General features: G+C 37.1%; 1 protein-coding gene across 1 annotated transcript in view; it reads left to right on the plus strand.

The window, feature by feature from the left end:
- The window catches only part of PLA2G4A (phospholipase A2 group IVA), a 161,548-nt gene that overhangs the window by 52,343 nt on the left and 86,111 nt on the right, over positions 1 to 23,094 (plus strand). Inside the window, exons 4-5 of the mRNA XM_007451152.1 lie at positions 21,442 to 21,590; positions 22,296 to 22,409. Coding sequence (XP_007451214.1) covers positions 21,442 to 21,590; positions 22,296 to 22,409 — 263 coding nt within the window. The remainder of the gene's footprint in view (positions 1 to 21,441; positions 21,591 to 22,295; positions 22,410 to 23,094) is intronic.

Below are 23,094 nucleotides of genomic sequence, written 5' to 3' on the forward strand. Positions count from 1 at the left end.
CTTTCCCTCATGTACATAAATATACTCTTCCTCTCATATACATAGATATATCCTAAATATTTTAATATGGTTTAATGCTCCCTCAACTTACTAATCTGTGATTTTATTTAGGACATTTCTAAGAACCCAGGCAGGGTAACTCTACATACCCTGCTTTTCATTACTCTAATATTGTGAATACTATTTCCCTCTCCCCAGCAAAGAGCTTTGGTTGAGTTGTGTACTATAAGTGTGTTGACTGCAAGAAGTTTGGATAAATGCTTATTGTTAGTGAGAACCTGGCTGTTCTAGTATTCTTTTCTGAATCAAACATTTCCCTGACGTCAGTTGTGACTGAACATGAATTTTGGTTTACTAAACAAAGGAAGTTTAAATTGTCATCTTTCACATATTGTCAAAGAATGTAAGTACAAAAACAGGGTGATTCAAACAGAATGGAAGACTTTTAAAATATTCTAGACCACCTGACTTCTGGTGGGGATTCAGGAAGAACCTTGGGTATGTACCCCCTCGTGGTCTTGAGGAAAGAAGCCACACTGGCTTCACTCCTACCTTCAGGGGTGATGTGGAGTCGAGGATGAATCAGCATCAGTACTGATGCGGGACTTGTGATCTGGGGGATGCATGTGGACCATGTGGAGCATCTGTAAGACTGTTCAAACTAAACGTGAAAGTTCGTTTACAAATTTTTTTTTTACTACCTATTTTTACTATCGATTTTTACTACCTATTCACATATAAGCCAGGCATCAGATACTAATTATTTGCAAGTGTTCAGTTCTTTTTGAATCATTCTGTGTTGTTTTTTATGTCTTTCAGTCCTATGGAGTAATTACTGTAAGAGTTCACACATCACTGTGTAGTGAAATGAATATTCTCCACATTACTCAGGTCCATGAAATCTCACCTATATGATTTTTCTAAATCGCATTAATTTTTCTAAATCGCATTAATTGCACCTATTCACTAGAATAGGTGTGGGAGTGTGGGTGATCTCCCCCTCCCCAGGGTCCTACAGGTATTCTAGGCACTTAGAGTTGCCTGTAAATTAGGAGTGGGTCCTGCCATAAGCCTTGGTGGCTGCTATCATTGGCATCCAACCTTCAGCTAAATGTTGTTTGCATGGATCCTGGCTTTCCACTTTTGGCAAGCACTGGGACAACTCTCAGAGTAGTCTTCCCAGTGATCACATGCCGCACCAGAGGGACTCTATCAAGGCTACGGTGCTTAGAGTCGAGACTCCATGACCATCCTGTAGTCATCACGCCACCCACAGTGCACCAGAAGCATGACTTTCCAACACTTGTAGAAGCTTAAGAAAACCCAAACACATTTGAGTTTTAAGAAAGTAGCCCTGTTTCCTCCAGTCTTGTCTCTCCAAAGCAGCAGTCTCAAATCCCCTCACCTCGAGACCATCCAGAGGATTAAACCTCTTCAAAGGACATGACTCTCAACACAAAGTGTTAATAATTCCGTGGGAAAGGAAGTTAGAATTCATCCTTCCTATTTGCACATGTTGGGGCAAGAGGCATAGTGTTGAGTCTGTATGTAGAGAAACATCATCTATGTAATCTTCTGAGAATCTTTGTTAGCAGCAAGGGCAATGTAGAAATTACTATGAAAATACATTATCCTCTCCTGTAGCCATTTCTGAATTCCACAGTCATCAGAATCTCCAGGGAGGAGGCAGAATATATTTATGAAAGAACATGGTCTTCAGAGGCAAAGCACTACTCACGGGTCTTGTGTCTTCAGGCAAGTTTCCTCTCTCTGTCTTCTTTTTCTCATCTTAGAGACATTGAGAGAATTCAGTGAGTTGACGTATGTGAAGCATTACATGCCTCATGCTTAGTAATTGCTCAATGAATATTATGTTATTGTTAACATGATTTCAGATATCAACATAAGAAGACATTTATTTCTTAAATATAATCTTTATATGAGCCAAAGTATTTTCTATTTGGGTAGTTTGTGCACTTGAGATTATTTTCAGTTTTTCACCTTGGAAACAAGAAATTTCCATTCTGAATTTCTGTGTTGAGCAGATTATTGGATCCTTCATTTTTTCAGCTCGAGAGAAACAGTAGAATGGTACTTCCACTGTCTTTTTGATACTCTTGGGCACAATTCACTCCTTTGCTCCCCTGACAGCTATCCAGACCTCTGCTTAACACCTGTCTCATGTGGGACTTCCCGGGTGGTCCAGTAGTTAGGGATCCGTGCTTCCACTGCAGGGTGGTGGGGGCCCAGGTTCCATCCCTGGCCTGGGAACTAAGATTCCTCAAGCCATACGGTGCAGCCAAAAAAACAACCAAACAAACAAAAAAAGCAAAACAAAAAATGCCCCATGAAACACTTGTCACATGTACTTTGGGACCTAGTTCTTCTTCACTTTTTAGAGAATAAGTGCCTAGTCTTGAGCCTGGTATAGTAGGAAAATCTCAGAGAATTTTGGATGAATGAATAAAATACATAAATATGTATAACTATACCTTTCTTCTAGGATATTGCTTCCTTTTTTGCCTCAATGAAGAGGGAATTAAAAAAATAATTTTATACTCCATTTTTGTAGATTATAAATACCTCTGTGATTTCTGTCCATAAGCTATCTAGAATTTTCATGGGTTTCAAATTTTATAACATCTTGGATTAATTTATAACATAATTAATCTTTTCTTGGGTTAATTATGGAGTTGCAAATATTCTTTTTTATAAATGGCACTGCTGCTCTCATCTTTTCTGAATCAAACATTTCCCTGATGTCAGTTGTGACTGAATATGAATTTTGGTTTACTGAATATTTTTGTAATGTTTTTGAGTATCCACCCACAATTCTAAAAAATCTGAAATAACTTCCCAGGGGGCTTTTTATGGAAAATAATTTCAAGATGAGTAAAGTATTCCAGAATGCATGCCTCTCTCTTATCTCTTGTCTTGTATTTTCTATGTGGTAGGGAAATAGAATGTGTTAGGAAGGCACTCCCCTTCCTCACTCATTTAGAATGTCATGCAGTTTATTAAGCTGTCAAATGGTTTTGTGAGTACGATTAGTCTTTTTTCCTTTCTATTTAAATTTCAGTAGATTTTTTTGTTTGTTTACATGTATGTATTTGTGTGTTTTAGGTCTGATAAATGTAGTGAATGATACTATTTTATGATACTTTGTTAACATCAATTGATCTTTGTGTGAATTTTCACCACATTTATTCAATAAGATAAATGGAGCTATATTCCAGTGGTATATTTGGCAGTAATGCAGGTTCCTGTCAAAGTGAAGAGTACGTTACCAGTACTAATAGGAACACAATCCACATATTCTCTTTTTATTTTTTCAAGACCTATTAGTGATGGATCCTACTCATTTGGTCTGCCAGGGAATTGCCTCATTTAGTTCTTTATCGCATATATCTTACACTTGAGCTTCTTCATCTTAAAATAGTTTTTATATTTATCATATATATACTCTAACATGTTAATGTTCTACAGTTTCTTTAGTTTTCTAAAATTAAAGAAAAAAACCTTAATTTAAAAAACTATTTTAAAGCTGAGTGATATGCCACCTTCTCACCATGTGTTAAGTAGATGCTCCTTGCAGAAATCATATACCACGTCTGTATTGAACAGGTGTAATTAATACCTAATGGAATTAAATTAAAAAACAAGTGAAATGTTTCTTAAATTTCCAAAGAAAAGTATGCTATTAAAGTTTTTATTTCAAAGAGAAAAACTCTGCTGGTCTAAAATTTATGGGAAAACTCTTATCATGTATGTTATTTTAGTATATTTTAATATTTTAACTGTTTTCTTAAAAATAAAATCATATGACATAGAGATTGAAATGACTAGTTAAACTTAGCTGAGGTATAGCCTGAGGGGTTCTGTAAATTTTACTGGTTCTTTGGAAGCACTTTTCCATTCTTACTCCTCATTTGATGTATCAGCATGTTTTTTATAAAATATTTTAGATAAAATCCTAGACAAAATTATTTTAAGTTGATGTACAAGGGTAATCTAAGCCTCCAGATGCAAAATGAAATAACAGTTTTGAAATTTTAACTTTGGGAAAGAAATGTTAAAGAAATAAAACCCAGTGCTTATCCCAGCAAGGCTCCATTATTAATGTCATCAATAAATGCTGAGCATCTGCTATGTACTTGGTACTCATTCAGTGTCTTGAAGAAGTACAAAAAAAAAAAATGAATGCAATACTTATGCTTGATAACTTTACTGAGTGCCTGTTTCATACCAGCAAGGAAGTATGGCTTAGTGGTTAGGATAAGGACTCTGGACCGGCTTACTTGGATTCACATCTCCCTTCTCCTTTATTAACCATGTGCATTTGGGCAAGTTATTTAGCTTTCCTAGGTCTCAATTTCCTCAATATTAAATGTAGGGTAATAATTATACCTTCCTCCTAGATTTTTTTAAATTGAAGTATAGTTGATTTACAATATTGTGTCAGTTTCAGATGTGCAGCAAACTGATTCAGTTATACATACATTTATATGTTTTTTTCAGATTCTTTTCCCTTATAGGTTATTATAAAATATTGAGTATAGTTCCCTGTGCTATACAGTAGGACCTTGTTATCTGTTTTATATACAGTAGCATGTATATGTTAATCCCAAACTCCTAATTTATCCCTCCTCCCTCCTATATTTTTTAATGAGGACTAAATTAGATTATGAAGTGCTTAGAAAAGTAATTGATGCATAATGTACACAGTGTGTTTGTTAAATGAACAAAAATGCTAAGCAGAGGTCTTAGGACTTTATATTTCGTTTACTCATTTCAGTCACACTACGAGATATGTGATCTTTTTTTTTTTTTTTGGTACATGGGCTCTCACTGTTGTGGCCTCTCCCGTTGCGGAGCACAGGCTCCGGACACGCAGGCTCAGCGGTCATGGCTCAGGGGCCCAGCCGCTCCGCAGCATGTGGAATTTTCCCGGACCGGGGCATGAACCTGTGTCTCCTGCATCGGCAGGCGGACTCTCAACCACTGCGCCACCAGGGAAGCCCGAGATATGTGATCTTTTAATTTTAATTTTACCAGTGTAGGGATTTGTTTAAAGACATTAAATAAATAGTCCAAAATCACACAGCTCTTCTGTTTTGGGGCTAGAACTCAAGCCTGTCTCACTCCGGTGTCTGCTCGTGCAGCAGCTTTGCCTTTGAGCTACTTATGGTGTAGCTGGGAAGATGAAATGGGTGTAAATAACTCTTTGGAAAGTCAATCCAAGAGAGTATATACTCAGTAATTGTGTGTTTATATTATACAGTATTAGTAATTTTGAAAAGTGTTCACAATAAGCTTCTGAGAAGACTTTATAGCTTGAATGGAGACTGAGATGGGTTTTATAACTTAAGTAGAGTACTAATGTATGGAATGGATGTGGGACATTTCAATTTGGAAAAAAAATAAGAAAATATTTTAAAAATGGGATTGATATAACACTTCTAATTACATTATGTAGGGAATTTGGCTAATTTTTAATGGTTTGCCCTAGGGATAAATGTCAGGTAGCAGGGATAATACCCTGCCTTAGTGCAGTGTTTCTAAACTGGGCATCAGTTTTGTTCCCAGGAACATTGGGCAATATCTGGAGACATTTTTATTTTTATTTTTTATTTTATTTTATTTTATTTTTTTATTTTTTGGCCACACTGCAAGGCATGTGCGATCTTAGTTCCCAGACCAGGGATGGAACCTGCGCCCCCTACATTGGAAGCATGGAGTCTTAACCAATGGACTGTCAGGGAAGTCCCTGGAGACATTTTTAGTTGTCACAGTTGGGGGATCCTACTGGCATCGAGTGGGTATAGGTCACAGACAGTACCCCAGAGCAAAGGATTATCTAGCCCCAAATGTCAATAATGTCAAGGTTAAGAACTCCTGTTTTAATGAAAAAGAATTATTTTTACATAAAGTGGAATCCAAATATATAGCTAAAATTAATAATATAAATAAGTTAATATGTTTTATAATATTACATAAGAACTTCTGGAGAATTACTCTCTCCAACCTAAAGGATTCCAAGAAACATCCCTAGGTTATAAATCTTTAAACCATTCCAAGCAGAAATACTGATAACAGAAGTATTTTTGTTTTCCTTCCAAAAAGGTATCATAGAGATTTAAGTAAAAGGGCAATGCAGGCAACAACAAAATTTTCTGTTCTGTTTTAGATCTGCATTTAACTTTCTCTGGGTCATTTTCCATGTATATTTCTCTGTTCTCTCATGAATATCAGCATTCTTTATAATAAGTCACTTTTACTGTATGCTGGGTGGTAGCCCACCTCATTACTGTAGTAAGTCAATTGTTAGTACAAAATGTACCAAGTCAATTGTGAGTAGATGCTATAGACTTTCTTCCTGGCATCCATTTGGCTGATGGTACATTCTGATAGCTTCATGTTCATTTACAAAAGGAAACATGTGACACTGAGAAAATACCATGCTAGGTCAGAGGCTGTGAGCAAAAGGAAAATGAAAAATAGGAGGCGTTCAAACCGGAGACTGCCTGATAAAGGGATCCCAAAACAGTGTTAACAGAACGGCTTCGTAATTTCAAATGAGGAAAAGGCATTCTATGATTGAGTTCCTAGACAATGCTGCCTTGGTATAAGGGTTTTGCACTTCTCTCTCCAATATATAGAGAATTACTGCCAAAGTTCCGTTTTACTAAACCACATTGAATTTTTCACTAACGTTTCCAGCTTCTGCATTTCCAGCAATTCGCAGGGGCTGCCCTTCAGCACCTATAGCCATAACAATTCCAATTTTGAACCCATTCTGGAGGGAGCAGGGGCTGCTACTCATAAATAAGTCCTTTGGCACTTTACCCTATTCCTTAGAGTTATTAAGGAAGGCACACTGGGATTTGAAGATCTGTTTGTTCATTTATTTACTTTCACATTTAGTACTTGGAAATAAAGGTTAAATACAAATGCACTTGGAAAAACATAACCGATATTGATCTATTAAATGATTGACATTGATATTTGTATATTAAAATACAAATAAATGGGGTGGGACAAAGCACTAGGAAGGTTGAGACATACTAACAAAGAGTAAAAGGAAGTTAGGGGAGATTGTTGTGCCTATAATAAAGGTCACCTCTTCTACAGTATTGCTCAGGGCTAATCCATCACCCATTACTTCAATGATATTTATTATGTCCCTATAATGTTTCAGACTTTGTGCTAGACTCTTGGATCCAATAGTAATTTGGAAGGATGTGGTTTCTGCTATCATGAATTTTACAGTTTAATAGGGGCAAAAATAGGTAAGAGTTGTTAGTGTTGGTATATTTGAAAGAACAAGGAATTTGGCTTCAGAAAGACTAGGTTAAACTCCTGTTTCTAAATGACTTTTTGCTCAACTTACTAAATGCCTCAAGGGAGTCTCAATTCCCTTACCTACGAGTTGAGAATAATAATACCTAAATCAGCAAGTTGAAGTGGAATTATTTTTATGCAGATTTACGTAGATGAGGCTACTAGGAGACATGATTGGCAGTGGCCAATTTAACCCGATAGGAAAATAGAACAACTAGTTGACTTATGAACTCTGATAAGGGAAGCATAGAGAGAACATCTCATTCCACCCATCCTTTAAGTGTACAGTCTTTGGACCCTTATCTTGGATAGTCTTAGGACAAGGACAACAACTTGAATAACATTTAGTTATGAATTACTAGTGTTTAGTTATCAGCTAAAACGTCAAATGAAAACATAATGATACACATAAGTAAAAGAGAAGCACTGTTCTCTTGGACAGAACAGATACTTCTGCCACCAGTATGACTGTGTGGAATGTTTGAAATGTGTGGATTTCAGAGATGCTCCGTGGCCTGAATGTTGACTTGTGAGAGCGATGTTCCAGTGCCTGGTGGAGGAGGGTCACTGACTGGAAGGAAACCCAGGGTCTGGTGGGTGAGGGGGACTTGTAGGCCTTTTATCACAGTGATTAGGCCTGCCTTTGTAGGCAGCAAGAGTCAAAAGTGTTTCACAAAGACGACTATAGCAGCATTATGTAGAGTGGCTTGCATGTGGGAGAATAAGCAACTATGAAATTATGTGAATAGTCCAGTTGAACTGGGTAAGTGATATTTTGAGAGGAATTGAGGGGCCAGTGTGTTAGAGGTGAAATAGGTAAAAGCTGGAGACAGATAGGATACAGGAACTATGAGGAAAAGAGAATGACTCTCATGTTTCTGGCTCAGGCAGCAAGAAATATGTTACCATGAAATAAAATAAGAAAGTCAGGAAAAAGAACATGTGTTTATTCTAGTTTTTTTGGTTTTGTTTTGCTTTGTTTTTCTTTCCTCTTGCATTTAGGGAAAAATTCAAAATGGATTACTTAGCAATAGATTATATATGGACATGTAATCAAGAATCTTATATTTGTCATGTTTGTACCGCTTCCTCCTTGAAGCCTTGAGGAAATGAAGGAATGCATGATGGCTACCATTTAAACCTGAATATGATCAGCTTTAAAGGATCCGAGAATAATTATACTATAGGATTGATGTGTGCCATGTGACTTGAAGGGTGCACATCGAATATTCTTAAGACTATATAGGAATCCCCTGGTGGGCCAGTAGTTTGGACTCCGTGCTTCCACTGCAGGGGACACGGGTTTGATACCTGGTCGGGGAACTAAGATCCCACATGCTGTGTGGCATGGCAAAAAAAAAAAAAAAGACCATATAAATAACTGTGATAATTCTTTTTCAAATTGGTTTTGACTACATGAGCACTAAATTTTTTTAAGTGTTCATTTCCTTCTGAAACATTCTAGTGGAGATTTGTAACAGCTATGAAGAGAAAGTCTACAATTTAGTCGCAGGTTTGGGGTGAAAAAATTAAGATACAATGAGGAAACATTTAGAGAGGTAGTTAGGGAATCAGGAAAAAAATGATACCCTGGGCACAAAAGAAGGAGGTAATTGCACAAAGGGCATTGCATATATGCCAAATCTGATGAAAATTGAGAAAAAGCTCATTGAATTTTATATTGAAGTTATGATAGGGGCATGGTGATGGCCAGGAGCTGGTGAGGGGAGGGGGTAGATATAGGGAGATGTCCATCAAAAGGTACACACTTCCAGTTATAAGAAGAGTAAGTTCTGGGGATGTAATGTACAGCATGGTGACTATAGTTAATAATACTGTATTATATTCCTGAAATTGCTAAGAGAGTAGGTCTTTTTTTTTTTTACTTTATTTTTTGGCTGCATTTGGTCATCGTTGCTGTGCACGGGCCTTCTCCAGCTTTGGCGAGCAGGGGCCACTCCTCGTCGTGGTGCTCGGGCTTCTCGTTGCGGTGGCCTCTCTTTGTTGTGGAGCACGGGCTCTAGGCTCCTGGGCTTCAGTAGTTGTGGCACTCAGGCTCAGTAGTTGTGGCTCGTGGGCTCTAGAGCACAGGCTCAACAGTTGTGGTGCATAGGCCCAGTTGCTCCGCTGCATGTGAGATCTTCCCAGACCAGGGCTCGAACCCATGTCCCCTGCATTGGCAGGTGGACTCTTAACCACTGCACCACCAGGGAAGTCCCAAGAGAATAGGTCTTAAATGTTCTCACCACAAAAAAGAAACGACAATTATGTGAGGTGATGGAGGTGTTAACTAACTCTACTGTGGTAATCATTTGGCAGTAGGTAAGTGTGTCAAATCATCATATTGTATGCCTCACACTTATACAATGTGATATGTCAATTACATCTCAATAAAGCTACCAAAAAAAGTTACAGTAGAGAGAATAGACTGATTATGGTAACAGAAAAAGGCAGAGCATAGTAGGTTAGGAATTTATAAGTGATGGGATTTAGAAGCAGTAAATATAAACTGTATTTATTTTTCCAAAAGCTTTAATGGAGGAGAGGAAAGATCTTGAGGAATTGGCAGAATTAATTAAAGTTGTTTTTATTTTTTAGGATAATCAGTATTTGTTTATATTTATTGGTTGAGAGGAAGTAGCCAGGCCCAAGCAAATATTTACAGATTAAATTTGGGGTTGGGGATAAATAAATGAGAAATCTCTGAAAGGAGGTGGAATAGTTTGAAATTGAGAGAAGAGTGTATGGAAACTTCTTCTTCTAAGACATCAGAAAAGAACTTAAGTATAAATAAATGCAATTTTCAATTATAAATATATTTTAAATTGTGAGGTATAGGGAAGAGAAACTGGAAGAGAACATTTAATCCTCTCCTTTTGTTTTCCTAGTGAAGTGTGAACCTGAGTTGTTTTCTTAGATGAGGAATAGTGAGTAGTGACTTGAGAAAAGCAGTAAAAGTTTGAACAGCCATGTGGAGGATGGAAATAAAAAAGAATAGGGATTAGTATATGTTTGGTCAAGTTAACAGTTAAATGGTCATTGGACTATGCTGAAGTAACTAATAGCGGAGCATTCTTTTCTCCTAATATCAATTTAGAAAACACAGATTAAATTAAGTTTTAAAAATGTCTGAAGGGTCTTCCCTGGTGTTGCAGTGGTTGAGAGTCCGCCTGCCGATGCAGGGGACACGGGTTCGTGCCCCGGTCTGGGAAGATCCCACATGCCGCGGAGCGGCTGGGCCCGTGAGCCATGGCCGCCGAGCCTGCGCGTCCGGGGCCTGGGCTCCGCAACGGGAGAGGCCACAACAGTGAGAGGCCCGCGTACCGCAAAAATAAATAAATAAATTAATTAATCAATCAATCAATCAATAAATTAATTAATTAATAATAAATTAAAATGTCTGAAGGATTGAAAATCTGCTGAGTCAACTGGGATTTGAGGGACCAGGATCTCAGAGAGGAGAGAAGTCATTGAAGTAGGCCCAGTATTCTGCAAGCCACTTTCCTCTCAATTCACTGTGGAATCTAGGTGGATTTGGGGATGATGGGGATGTGAGACGTGGCCAAGCAGTGAAGAGTCAGGGAATCTCCTAGAGCTTTGGCAATCTCAAAGGACTTGGGGACATAAAAACTGGATTTCAGAACCAAGTCAGTTAGAATTTGAGGGACAAGAACCCTGAGAGAAGGGAAGCCTAGAGAAGCTTGCAAGTCAGTGCCTTCACCATGTGCAGGAGACAAATTCGTAACCTGTGCAGGGCAACAGACTAAGAAGCAAACGTAAAATACGAGAAAAGCAAAGAAGAGTTATTGGCAGTCTCACAGTGCTAAGAGGGGAAAAAATTGGCTATCAGAACTGCCAAATAAAAGGGCCCTAGAAAACACCCCAGGCTCTCAGTTGAAAAGCTTTGGGTGGGAGTGAATAAGAAGTAGACTAAATTTTACAAAGATTTAAGTCAATTCAATTTTTGATTAAACTGAGTAGATCCATCCCATTCACACTGCCTGCCGGAGAATAAGATGGGTCCTCTGAGGAGGTAGGTCTAGCTCTGGGACAATTTGTCATGAAAAGTTCTGGCATTCAGTCAAGAATTGCCAGGTAGAACAAAAAAGTAAGATCAAGAAAAATAAATAGATTCCCCAAGTATTGGATATGGACTTTAAAATAACTAAGATTAATATGTTCAAGAAAATAGATGGCAAGGTGGAGAATTTTACCAGGGAACCAGTTATATAGAAAAGAAGCAAATGGAAAATTTGGAATTAAAAACACAATAAGTGAAAATTGAAACTCAGTAGATGGGTTTGCCATAGTTTGGAGACAGTTGAAGAGAGGGAATTGGTAAACTAAATAGGTCAGTAGAAAGTATCCAGGCTCAAATACAGAGAACAAAAAATGAAATAAAATATAGAATTAAAGCATAAGGAATATCTGGGCAAAATTTAAATAAAACACTGGGGAAGAGAAGGAGATTGGGGCAGAAGTAATATTTGAAGAGATAATGGCTGAGAATTTTTCTGTAACTGATAAAAATGCTGTGTTATTAACTTAAGGATAAATACAAAAAATACTAATATTGTGCATATTGCAGTAAAACTGCTGAAAACTAAAGACAAAGAAAAAAAAATCCTAAAAGCATCCAGAGGAAAAACAATATATTCAACAAAGCAAAAGACTGAAAGTAAATTCCTCACCAGAACAGATAGAAGCCATAAGATAACAGAATGACATTTTTGAAGTGCTGAAATAAAATAACTGTCAAAATTATTCTGAAGAAGTTGAAAAAAGTTAGAGGACTTATACTACCTGATGTCGAGATTTATTATAAAACTATGATAATTAAGACAGTGTGGAATTGGTGCAAGCTTAAATGAATAAACCAGAAAGTCTGGAAGTCCAGAAACAGAAGTATATGACTACTTGATTAACAAAATGTTTATATTGTAGTATTAGGGTTAAAGACAGAATTTCCAATAAATGACACCGAGTTTATTGGTTTTATAAATATATATAACTACATATATATATGTAGTTATATATATTTATATAAAGAATCTTCACACCTATCTCACACTTTACACAGAAATTAATTCTAATTGCATTTTAGATATAAAGGTAAACAGTAAAGCAAAGGAGATTTTTTGAAGTCAGTGCAGACAATTTTATGACATCGGAATAGCTAAAGTTTTCTTAAAAGGAAAAAAGCATGAATCATAAGGAAACAGGTGGATACACTGGACTATATTAAAATTAGGCATTTCTTTTTATCAAAAATATCATTAAAGTGGTGAAAAGATAAACCTCAGATTGAGAAAATATATTTCTAATATATGTGTCTGTCAAAGGACTCATATCCAGAATATGTAAAGCACTCTATAAATCAATAAAAAAACAGGCAATCTAACAGAAAAAAAATGGACAAAAGACGAGTATGCCTTTCACTCAAGAGACTATCCAATAAAAACACATAAAGAAATATACAACCTCATATAGTCATCCAAGATGTGTGAACTGGGCTTCCCTGGTGGCACAGTGGTTGAGAGTCCACCTGCCGATGCAGGGGACACGGGTTCGTGCCCCGGTCCGGGAAGATCCCACATGCCGCGGAGCGGTTGGGCCTGTGAGCCATGGCCGCTGAGCCTACGCGTCCGGAGCCTGTGCTCCGCAACAGGAGAGGCCACAACAGTGAGAGGCCCGCGTACCGCAAAAAACAAAAAAAAACAAAAACAAGATGTGTGAACTAAATCCACACTGAGATACCGTTACATATCCACCAGATGTTTAAATTACAAAACTGACTATTAAATATTAAGAATGATTGCTGCCATGTAAATATTAACATCAGGGTGTACAATGGCATAATAATACTATGTCCAAGTAATTCCATTCTTAGGAATTCACAACAGAAACATAAAAATGTGCGCACCAAATGTCATGTACAAGAATGTTCATAGCAGCACCATTAGTAATAGCCCAAACTAAAAACAATCCATATGTCCACTAACAGTGGAATGGATAAATATTTTATGGAATGCTCATACAGTGAAACAGTTTACATTAATAATTAATGAATGTGTTATTCTGCACATGCCAACATGGATGAATCTTACAAACTTAATGGTGAGCAGAATAAGCCAGACCCAGGAGTATATACTATTCTTGATTCTATTTATATAAAGATAAAAACAGGTAAAAATATTATTTGGTGGTAGAAGGTAGGGAGTGGTCACCCTTCTGGAGGGAGGTAAGGAAGTCTTCTGGAGTGCTGGCAATGTTCTATATCTTGATCTGGGTGGTAGAATCCTGGGTGAGTTCATTTTATGAAAATTCAACAAACTATGGTTACAATCATCTAATTTTTCTGCATGTATCTTATCCTTCAATAAAAACGTTACATTAAGGAAAGAACTAAACTGTTATTGAAATTCATACGTTTATAGTGAGGCTAACCATCACTTTCCTAGGGTTTATACCAGCAGCTCTGCTGGCATAGGGCAGGGATAGTGAAAAAGTTGGCAATCATAAAACATTTAAGTTTTTCAGCCTTTATGTTTAAAAGCTTTAAGTTCACCGTGTAATTATCATTATCACTAAATCATAAACATTTAAAGGAGTGACCACATTGGAAAATAGTATTCAGAGGCATTCTTTCAACAAATTATCATTTAATTTTTGGTCTTACTATGGCATTCTTACTTTGGTGATAATGAAGCAGAACACTTGAATATCAGTCCATCATCTTAAATAGATTGCTAACTCATGCACCCACATATACTTTATTCTTGGATTTGTTTTCATGTGGTCACTTGAAAATGTATTTAATGGCTTAAGAGAAATAGACGTGAATTACTGGATTGTGCTTAATATAGTCCATGGGCAGAATATCCACAACGAAGTCTGTTGACTTCTCAATGCCAAAATGTTTCTACTTTTCTGTGGGTGTTATTATACCATTGTTCTGTATTTTATTGTCATAATATACTTTAAATCCCGTTTTTCAAACTTGTGTGCATAAATATCGTCTGGTCAAGTTGTTAAAAATGCAGATTTCCAAGCCCTCTCAGAAGACTGAAAATGCAAGGTGTCTGCATTTTTAATACTCCAGATACTGTGAAGATACTCTAGTGGACTGTGTTTTGGAAAACACTGCTTTATGCTCACCATCAGTGGACCATAGCTATTCAGAATAGGATATTTTGACTGTGGATTTGGGAGGACTTTTCCTTTGGGTTTTCTTTTTGCTGTATATTGCATGAATTGTAACAGGTTATGGGTCATCTTTATTTGAAGCAAAGGGTTTAAGTTGCTACTGAGCAAAATGGATATGAAAAAGCAAATGGAGCATATTTAAAATCGAACTTGGAGTTTAGAAGCTGCCACCAGCTCCTGTGATGAATCATATAATATATTACTCAGACAAAGCCAAAATGACAGATGGACCTGTTATGACTTTAGGTGGGCACTCCTTCAACTGCTGAAATTTATAAGGAGTTTTATAACCCGGGAACTCTGAAGCTATTTGTGGTGCCTGTAGTTTCATGTCTACACGCATCAGATCTGTATCCCACACCCCCAACATTTTTGTTAGTCAAGATTTAGATAAAAGGATAAGATGTAAGTCTTTACCCACACATTATATCTTTACCTTACCACCTGTTTTCGCTGGAGCTAATCAAGGTGAAGCTGAATCAGTGACTCAACACCCAGTTACCCTATAGGCATTAATTCACAAAGGCATGAAATAAGTACAAAGGCGAGAAAAAAAAAATTCTTTTCCTGTGTTTGACTTTTTTTTTTCCCTCAATGCATTTCTAGGAACTTCTCTAAAGCATTGGGCTAAGTTTTGCTGTCAAAATGGACTGCTTCCCCTTTTCAAAGTTTCCACGCCCTACCATGCCAATGAAGATTATAGATTATGTTTAAAAAAAAACTGAGATATGTGATTATCTTAATCCAATTTTAAAATAGCTTCTTAAAACTTCTTTTCATCCTGTGGTGTCTACCACTGCTACAGCTGTTTCTTAACTTGCAAAGATTAGCAATGATGCAGATTGCAGTATCACAGTTTACAGCTGTCAGTGGTTTTCCACTGTTTAGCACTCTTTGGTGTCTCATTAATGAAGCAAGAGGAGAAACTAGAAGAACCACCAGTCTTGAGAAAAATTTTAGAGTATTGACTTTTTTTTAAAGTAAAAATAATAATCTAAAATGATGGCTTTGAACTGGATTCCAATTTTTAAAAGAAGTCTGTTGATGTTTTGACATATAAACATAGGGTTGGCATCTTGCTGTATGGTAATTTCTTTATTATTTTGTCAGTTAGAATTTGGAAAAGCATATGACCCATCGAGAGTCCAAAATGGCTGAGAAGATGGTAATATCGCTGGTTGACTTATAGCACTTAATTTGCTGCATCCTGTCCCTATCTGGTTCCTCCCAAGGAACTTTACTTTCTACTTCCTCTTTCTTGTTTGGCCCAAGAAAACCTGTCCTTCCTCTTGTTCAAAGATTCAAATGAAGATTAAGCCTCAAAAGGCCATTTCTCCACCTACGATTTGACTTTATGTGTGTGTAATAACCTGGGTGACTGAGTTATTAGTCATTGGTGGAGTGTATCTGCTTGTCTTCCATTTACTCTTGCCTCTAAAATTAGGCTATTAGCATTTGACTCACTTCCATATTTCAAATCTGCACTTTTGTGTTTGGTTCCCTGTCCAAGCCAAGCCAAACTGCCTTTTTTTTTTTCTTTTTTTGACGTAATTAACAAAGGCTATGTATTCATAAACTTGCAGCAAGTGAACATACTTGCTGTGTTTTGGCAAGACTTCCAAGGTGTTAGAAGAGCGAGTGTAAGTACTATAGATTAAAAAGAGGAATTCCTGAGAAAATCAGTGATCTGCAAGCGTTCTGTTAAGGTGAGATTTTTGGAAATGATCTTTGGTCTTTAGATACATTTGGTAGTCTTTGGCTGCAAAGGTATAAACAAGCAAGTTAGAATATTTCAATAGAGGAAGGATTGTTCTGAGTTAGAGGCAAGGGCTTTTTGTGGTGGGCCATTTTTTGGAAGAAGTAGGAGTCCATGGGATGCTTTTTTGTGCAAACTGTCATAATGGTCCTTAAAGGGGTGGTTCCCAGGGCAGGCAGTTCCTCAGAACAAATATAATTCCAGCTTCCACACTCAACCAACCAAGTGTGTGATCCAAGTCAAGTAACATAGATGTGCTGGCCAAACTGCTTCTTGATGGGCAGTTCCTGGCATAGTAGGCATCCAAATATTTGTTGAATGAATGAATGATGTTTACCATCTGCATGCTTCTCCTTCCTGGCACACTTTTTGTTTTCTAGATTAGCTTTTGCTTGGTTTGTGTTTTCTAATATTTGGGGGAAAACATATAAAAGAGCATTAATCCCATAAGAAAGAACCAGCCTTATGAGATAAGGAAGGGCTACATTTTTATTTTTCTACATTTAATGTGAAGTGCCATTGAATATTCTCTTTAAAAACACATATCTACCTCCATTCAAAAAAGGAAAAATATTTTTCTATATAGTCTTCTACTACCTGATATTCTAAACATGTTGTTATATTTGTGGTTTGCAACCCCGAGTACTGGAGATGTGGCAGAAACATGGTTAAGGAAAAGGAACAGTCATCTCTTGGTTGAGGAGTGAGTTGAGTCCCCTTGTAGCATGTCCTTCTCATCTTTGGCCCATTTCCTCTTGCCATCCTTCCTGCCAAGTCTTTTGTTTTCTAATTTGTCTTCCATGGTCCCATTGAGAGAGAAAAGCATTGAGTTAGAAATTGCTATATGTAAATGCATCAAACCAACACATTGTATAGCTTACACTTACATGATGTTATATATCAATTATATCTCAATATGAAGAAATAAATAAATGAAATGGGAATAACTAGCTATTTCCTCCTAAAATAAAATATCAAAAGTATGAACAGAACATGACCTACATCAGATCAACTAGAATAATTGTTGAAAAATGCAGATCCCTAGTCCCATTACAGATCTCCTGATTATGGGTCTTATGGGATGTGGGTCAAGGGTCTGTATTTTTAATCAGAACCCTAGGCATTTATCTTTTTTCTTCTCTTTTCTTATCTTTCCTTTTCTTTTCTTTTTTCTTTCTTTCCCCCTTCCTTCCTTCCTTCCTTGCTTCCTTGCTTCCTTCCTTCCTTTCTTTCTTTCTTGTAGGTTTATTTAGAGAGATACACATACCATAGACACAATGAGGTCTGTCTCAAAAGGTGAGAAGGGCCTTGGGGGAAAACACACTCCACAGACAGAGTGTGGGCCATCTCAGAAGGCGAGAGGCCCTGAAATGTGTGGTGGTTAATTTTCCCTAGGCATTTGCCTTGCACTCTCACTTTTGAGACTCCCCTGCCCTTGACCAATGATGCATAAGCTGCAAGTGGAAAAATTAACTAAAAGACAATCCCAAATGCTAATACCTCATTTGTAGATTTTCCCACTTAACAATAAAAAAGCCCACTTAAAAAATCTGATGACCACATAGAAGAGCTGTGAAGGACATTGATTACATTATTTGACCATAACTACTGTGAAAGGACAAAGTATATTTTTTAAATTATTTTTTTAAAAACTATTCTTTGAAAGACAGTCATTTAAGAACTATTATTTTTGCTTTTCCTTTGTTTTCAATTTTTGTTATCTTTTTTTAGGAACCTCTGCACCTCTCTCTCTTCCTCTCTCTCTTTCCATCCTTACCCCTTCCCTCCTCTTTTCTTCCTGCTTATCGCCCTTCCTCTTCTTCTCCAAAGCTCTTTTCCATCTCCTCTTTCCATAACAAGCCATACCTATGATCACATCTTTAGCACTTAGGAGCATGATGTCATTGAGGGGATGATTGTTGCAGTCCCATCTTGCTCTGATACTTACTAGCTGTGTGACATTGGACAGATTGCTTAACATCTCTCAGTTCTTGCTGACTCAACACTAAAAGTACTTACCTTATAGTGCTCTTGTGAGATTAGAATGAGACTCATGTATGTGAAGTGCTCAACAGAGATCCTATCAGGCATCACTTGATGGTTAGTTTTTGTGGTTATGAGTTGTAATGGCCACATGGGAAAGGATGTGTTAAAGAGAAAAATCGAGTCCTTAAGTGAGGAGACCTTAAATATTGTGACAGTTGTTAGGTTCTGAAGATATAAAGATGAGTAAGACTTGGTTCCTAACCTCAAGTTGTTGGCAGTCTTGTAGGAAAAGATAGATAGATGTGTAGTTTCCTTTATAAAATATAATATATGCAATGCTGTCAGATGAAGGATTCAAAGGAGCCATTAAAAGGGAGTGAAGCAAGTCAGAAAGAGAAAAACAAATACTGTATGCTAAAGCACATATATGGAATCTAAAAAAAAAAAAAGATACTGATGAACCTAGTTGCAGGGCAGGAATAAAGAGTAGACATAGAGAATGGACTTGATGACATGGGGTGGGAGGGCAAAGCTGGGGAGAAGTGAGAGTAGCATTGACATATATACACTACCGAATGTAAAATAGTTAGCTGGTGGGAAGCAGCAGCATAGCACAGGGAGATCGGCTCGGTGCTTTGTGATGACCTAGAGGGGTGGGATAGGGAGGGTGGGAGGGAGGCTCAAGAGGGAGGGGATATTGGGACATGTGTATGCATATGGCTGATTTGCTTTGTTGTGCAACAGAAACTAACATGGTATTGTGAAGAAATTATACTCAAATAAAGATCTATTAACAAAAAAAGGGGGAGTAATCAATATTTCCACATTCAGGGTCAGTTGCCTTGTTAAGTATATGTATAGTGGGAGGAAATTTAAATAGTTCCATTATTTGCAGTTGTTCCTTTCTATTTAAAATGGCACCCAGACAGTATGGTACTGGCACAAAAACAGAAAGATAGATCAATGGAACAGGATAGAAAACCCAGAGATAAACCCACACACATATGGTCACCTTATCTTTGATAAAGGAGGCAAGAATATACAGTGGAGAAAAGACAGCCTCTTCAATAAGTGGTGCTGGGAAAACTGGACAGGTACATGTAAAAGTATGAAATTAGAAGACTCCCTAACACCATACACAAAAATAAACTCAAAATGGATTAAAGACCTAAATGTAAGGCCAGACACTATCAAATTCTTAGAGGAAAACATAGGCAGAACACTCTATGACATAAATCACAGCAAGATCCTTTTTGACCCACCTCCTAGAGAAATGGAAATAAAAACAAAAATAAACAAATGGGACCTAATGAAACTTAAAAGCTTTTGCACAGCAAAGGAAACCATAAACAGGACCAAAAGACAACGCTCAGATTGGGAGAAAATATTTGCAAATGAAGCAACTGACAAAGGATTAATCTCCAAAATTTACAAGCAGCTTATGCAGCTCAATATCAAAAAACAAACAACCCAATCCAAAAATGGGCAGAAGACCTAAATAGACATTTCTCCAAAGAAGATATACAGATTGCCAACAAACACATGCAAGAATGCTCAACATCATTAATCATTAGAGAAATGCAAATCAAAACTACAATGGGATATCATCTCATACCGGTCAGAATGGCCATCATCAAAAAATATAGAAACAATAAATGCTGGAGAGGGTGTGGAGAAAAGGGAACACTCTTGCACTGTTGGTGGGAATGTAAACTGATACAGCCACTATGGAGAACAGTATGGAGGTTCCTGAAAAAACTGAAAATAGAACTAACATACAACCCTGCAATCCCACTACTGGGCATATACACTAAGGAAACCATAATTCAAAAAGAGTCATGTACCAAAATGTTCATTGCAGCTCTATTTATAATAGCCAGGACATGGAAGCAACCTAAGTGTCCATCATCGGATGAATGGATAAAGAAGATGTGGCACATATATACAATGGAATATTACTCAGCCATAAAAATAAATGAAATTGAGTTATTTGTAGTGAGGTGGATGGACCTAGAGTCTGTCATACAGAGTGAAGTAAGTCAGAAAGAGAAAAACAAATACTGTATGGTAACACATATATATGGAATCTAAGGAAAAAAAAAAGGTCATGAAGAACCTAGGGGCAAGACGGGAATAAAGACACAGACCTACTAGAGAATGGACTTGAGGATATGGGGGAAAGGTAATCTGGGACAAAGTGAGAGAGTAGCATGGGCATATATACCCTACCAAACGTAAAATAGCTAGCTAGTGGGAAGCAGCCGCATAGCATAGGGAGATCAGCTGGGTGCTTTGTGACCACCTAGAGGGGAGGGATAGAGAGGGGGGGAGGGAGGAAGATGCAAGAGGGAAGAGATATGGGAACATGTGTATATGTATAACTGATTCACTTTGTTATAAAAACAGAAACTAACACACCATTGTAAAGCAATTATACTCCAATAAAGATGTTTAAAATAAATAAATAAATAATAAATAAAATGGCACCCATATCATGCCCTCAGGGGATCTTTATGTGTAACAGAAAAAGCTGTCACTTCCTTGAGATGCCCACTTCCATCTTATTGAATACCACCATAATAAATAGAGAAATATATTTTGACTACTAATGTAAATGCCTCCCTTTAGAGTTCTTCAGTGCACAACCTGTACAACCATATAAGGCAGCCTTATAACTACAAGCAATACTTATGGCACACCGACTTTCATTATTTTGTTTGGCAAATAACATAGTAGGTTAATTTTTTTTTCTAATATAAACAATCATGATGATCCTGAACTCATGATCTTGTTGCCATCGTAGTCCTGGGGTGAAGGTTACGCTGTGGTTAGCTGAGTGAGATTGTTATCATTGTCTAGCAGTTGGACTGAGTTGTTGATTGCAGTGACCGTGCCCTCTAGGTGGACAGAGGAATTTTGAATAAAGTACCAAATAAATGATTCCCTCTCACAGGACTGTTGGGAAGTTCAGGGACATAATATGTAAACAGTATATAAACTATGACGTTCTTCTATTATATATCATTTTGTCTCAGACATTTTGAATATGTTATTGCAGATTCATTGAAAATAATCTGATAATACATATTAATAAAAAAATTAGGAATTAATCACATTTTTGCCCCCTTCTCATTTGTGTTTACTGTCTACAGTTGACACTCCAGACCCCTATGTGGAACTTTTCATCTCCTCAACCCCTGACAGCAGGAAGAGAACAAAACACTTCAATAATGACATAAACCCTGTGTGGAATGAGACCTTTGAATTTATTTTGGATCCTAATCAGGACAATGTTTTGGAGGTAAGTGAGTCATTTGGGGACAGTGAGATGGCCATCACCATGTTGAGGTTGACGCTTGAGTTTGTCCCCTCACTGCCTTCATTCTTCTCAGTTTGATGTAGTTGGAGTCCAGCTGTGCAGTATGTGGTAGATGAGCTTCTAGCTACTGCACATCAAGCTCTGTGAGTGTCCAGTGGGAAATACAGGAGTTAGGTGGGGCTGGGAAGAATCTGTTATCCTCCTCATGTGCTTTGGAGAAAATATTCTTTCTGTTAGAAAGAGGAGGATCCAAGTACAATAGAATAAAATATTGTCAATTGATTAGGACTTTGAAATAAATTAACTTTATTAGCTTAAAGTTCAAATAATTAGCTTTAAAATAAGTTCACATAGATCTTTTCCAAAATAGTTGCATAGATTTTCTACATTAATTTCTTTCTCATATTCCAAAAATAGCATTTCCCCAGAGAGGGGATAAAGTTTCATTTTTCAAAGTATGATAATGTCAATCAGGAAAGTGAAAAATTAATTATTATGTTAGAAGCAAATGTGGCATTCAGAAACAAAAGACAAAGTATTGTTACCAGTTGAATATTGAGGATTTCAAATGACTGTTAAATATCACTTGAGAATTTTCATGTTTTAAGTGTGATGGAGGTTATAGATAGAATTTCCAAAGATTCCAGAAAAATTTGATACCTCTGCTCTACCTTTTACTCTCTATAGATCACGTTGATGGATGCCAATTACGTCATGGATGAAACGCTCGGGACAGCAATATTTCCCGTATCTTCTATGAAAGTGGGAGAGAAGAAAGAGGTTCCTTTTATTTTCAACCAAGTAAGCAGCACAAAGAATTAATTTTCAACCTTATGTCAGATTAAAATCTATTTAACCTGGAAAGTTGGAGTTTAATGTTTGGAAATCCTTCCTTCCTTCCTTCCTCCCTCCCTCCCTGCCTCCCTCCCTCCCTCGCTCCCTTCCTTCCTTCCTTCCTTCCTTTCTTTCTTTCTTTCTTTCTTAGGTTTGCTGCATTTCTGAAATTTCAATAATTTATTTAAGATTAATAAAACCCTAGAGAAATTATTTATACAGAGCAAACATTGGATTCTGAATTTTACAGGAAACTAGTGTAGTAGTTTATAGTGAGAAATGTAAGCAACTGGTAGACCAGGATTCAGAAAGCTGGTTAATGTATTAATTTCTTCTTTGGGGGAACAGCTTGGTGTTTTTGTTCCTTGGAATGATTTTCAGATCTCTCCCCTCATCCACATCTCCTTATCCCTTAACTCCTACCTCCTTTCCTAACTGTTAGCATCCCATATGACCTCTTCCTGAACCCCCATGATAATTATGTGTTGTTCATTGGGACCGAATCATTTAAGCTGTTCAAACTCAAATCCTGGTCAGGAAACTGGAATACTGGTTATGCATGCCTAATTACAGACCTAATACATAGTTTATATTTATTCCATGAGTATATACCTATTTAGAAACTGACTTAAGCCCAAAGGACCCTGAGCGG

This window comes from Lipotes vexillifer, unplaced genomic scaffold, assembly GCF_000442215.2.
Source record: "Lipotes vexillifer unplaced genomic scaffold, Lipotes_vexillifer_v1.1 scaffold343, whole genome shotgun sequence".
Taxonomy (NCBI): Eukaryota; Metazoa; Chordata; class Mammalia; order Artiodactyla; family Lipotidae; genus Lipotes; species Lipotes vexillifer.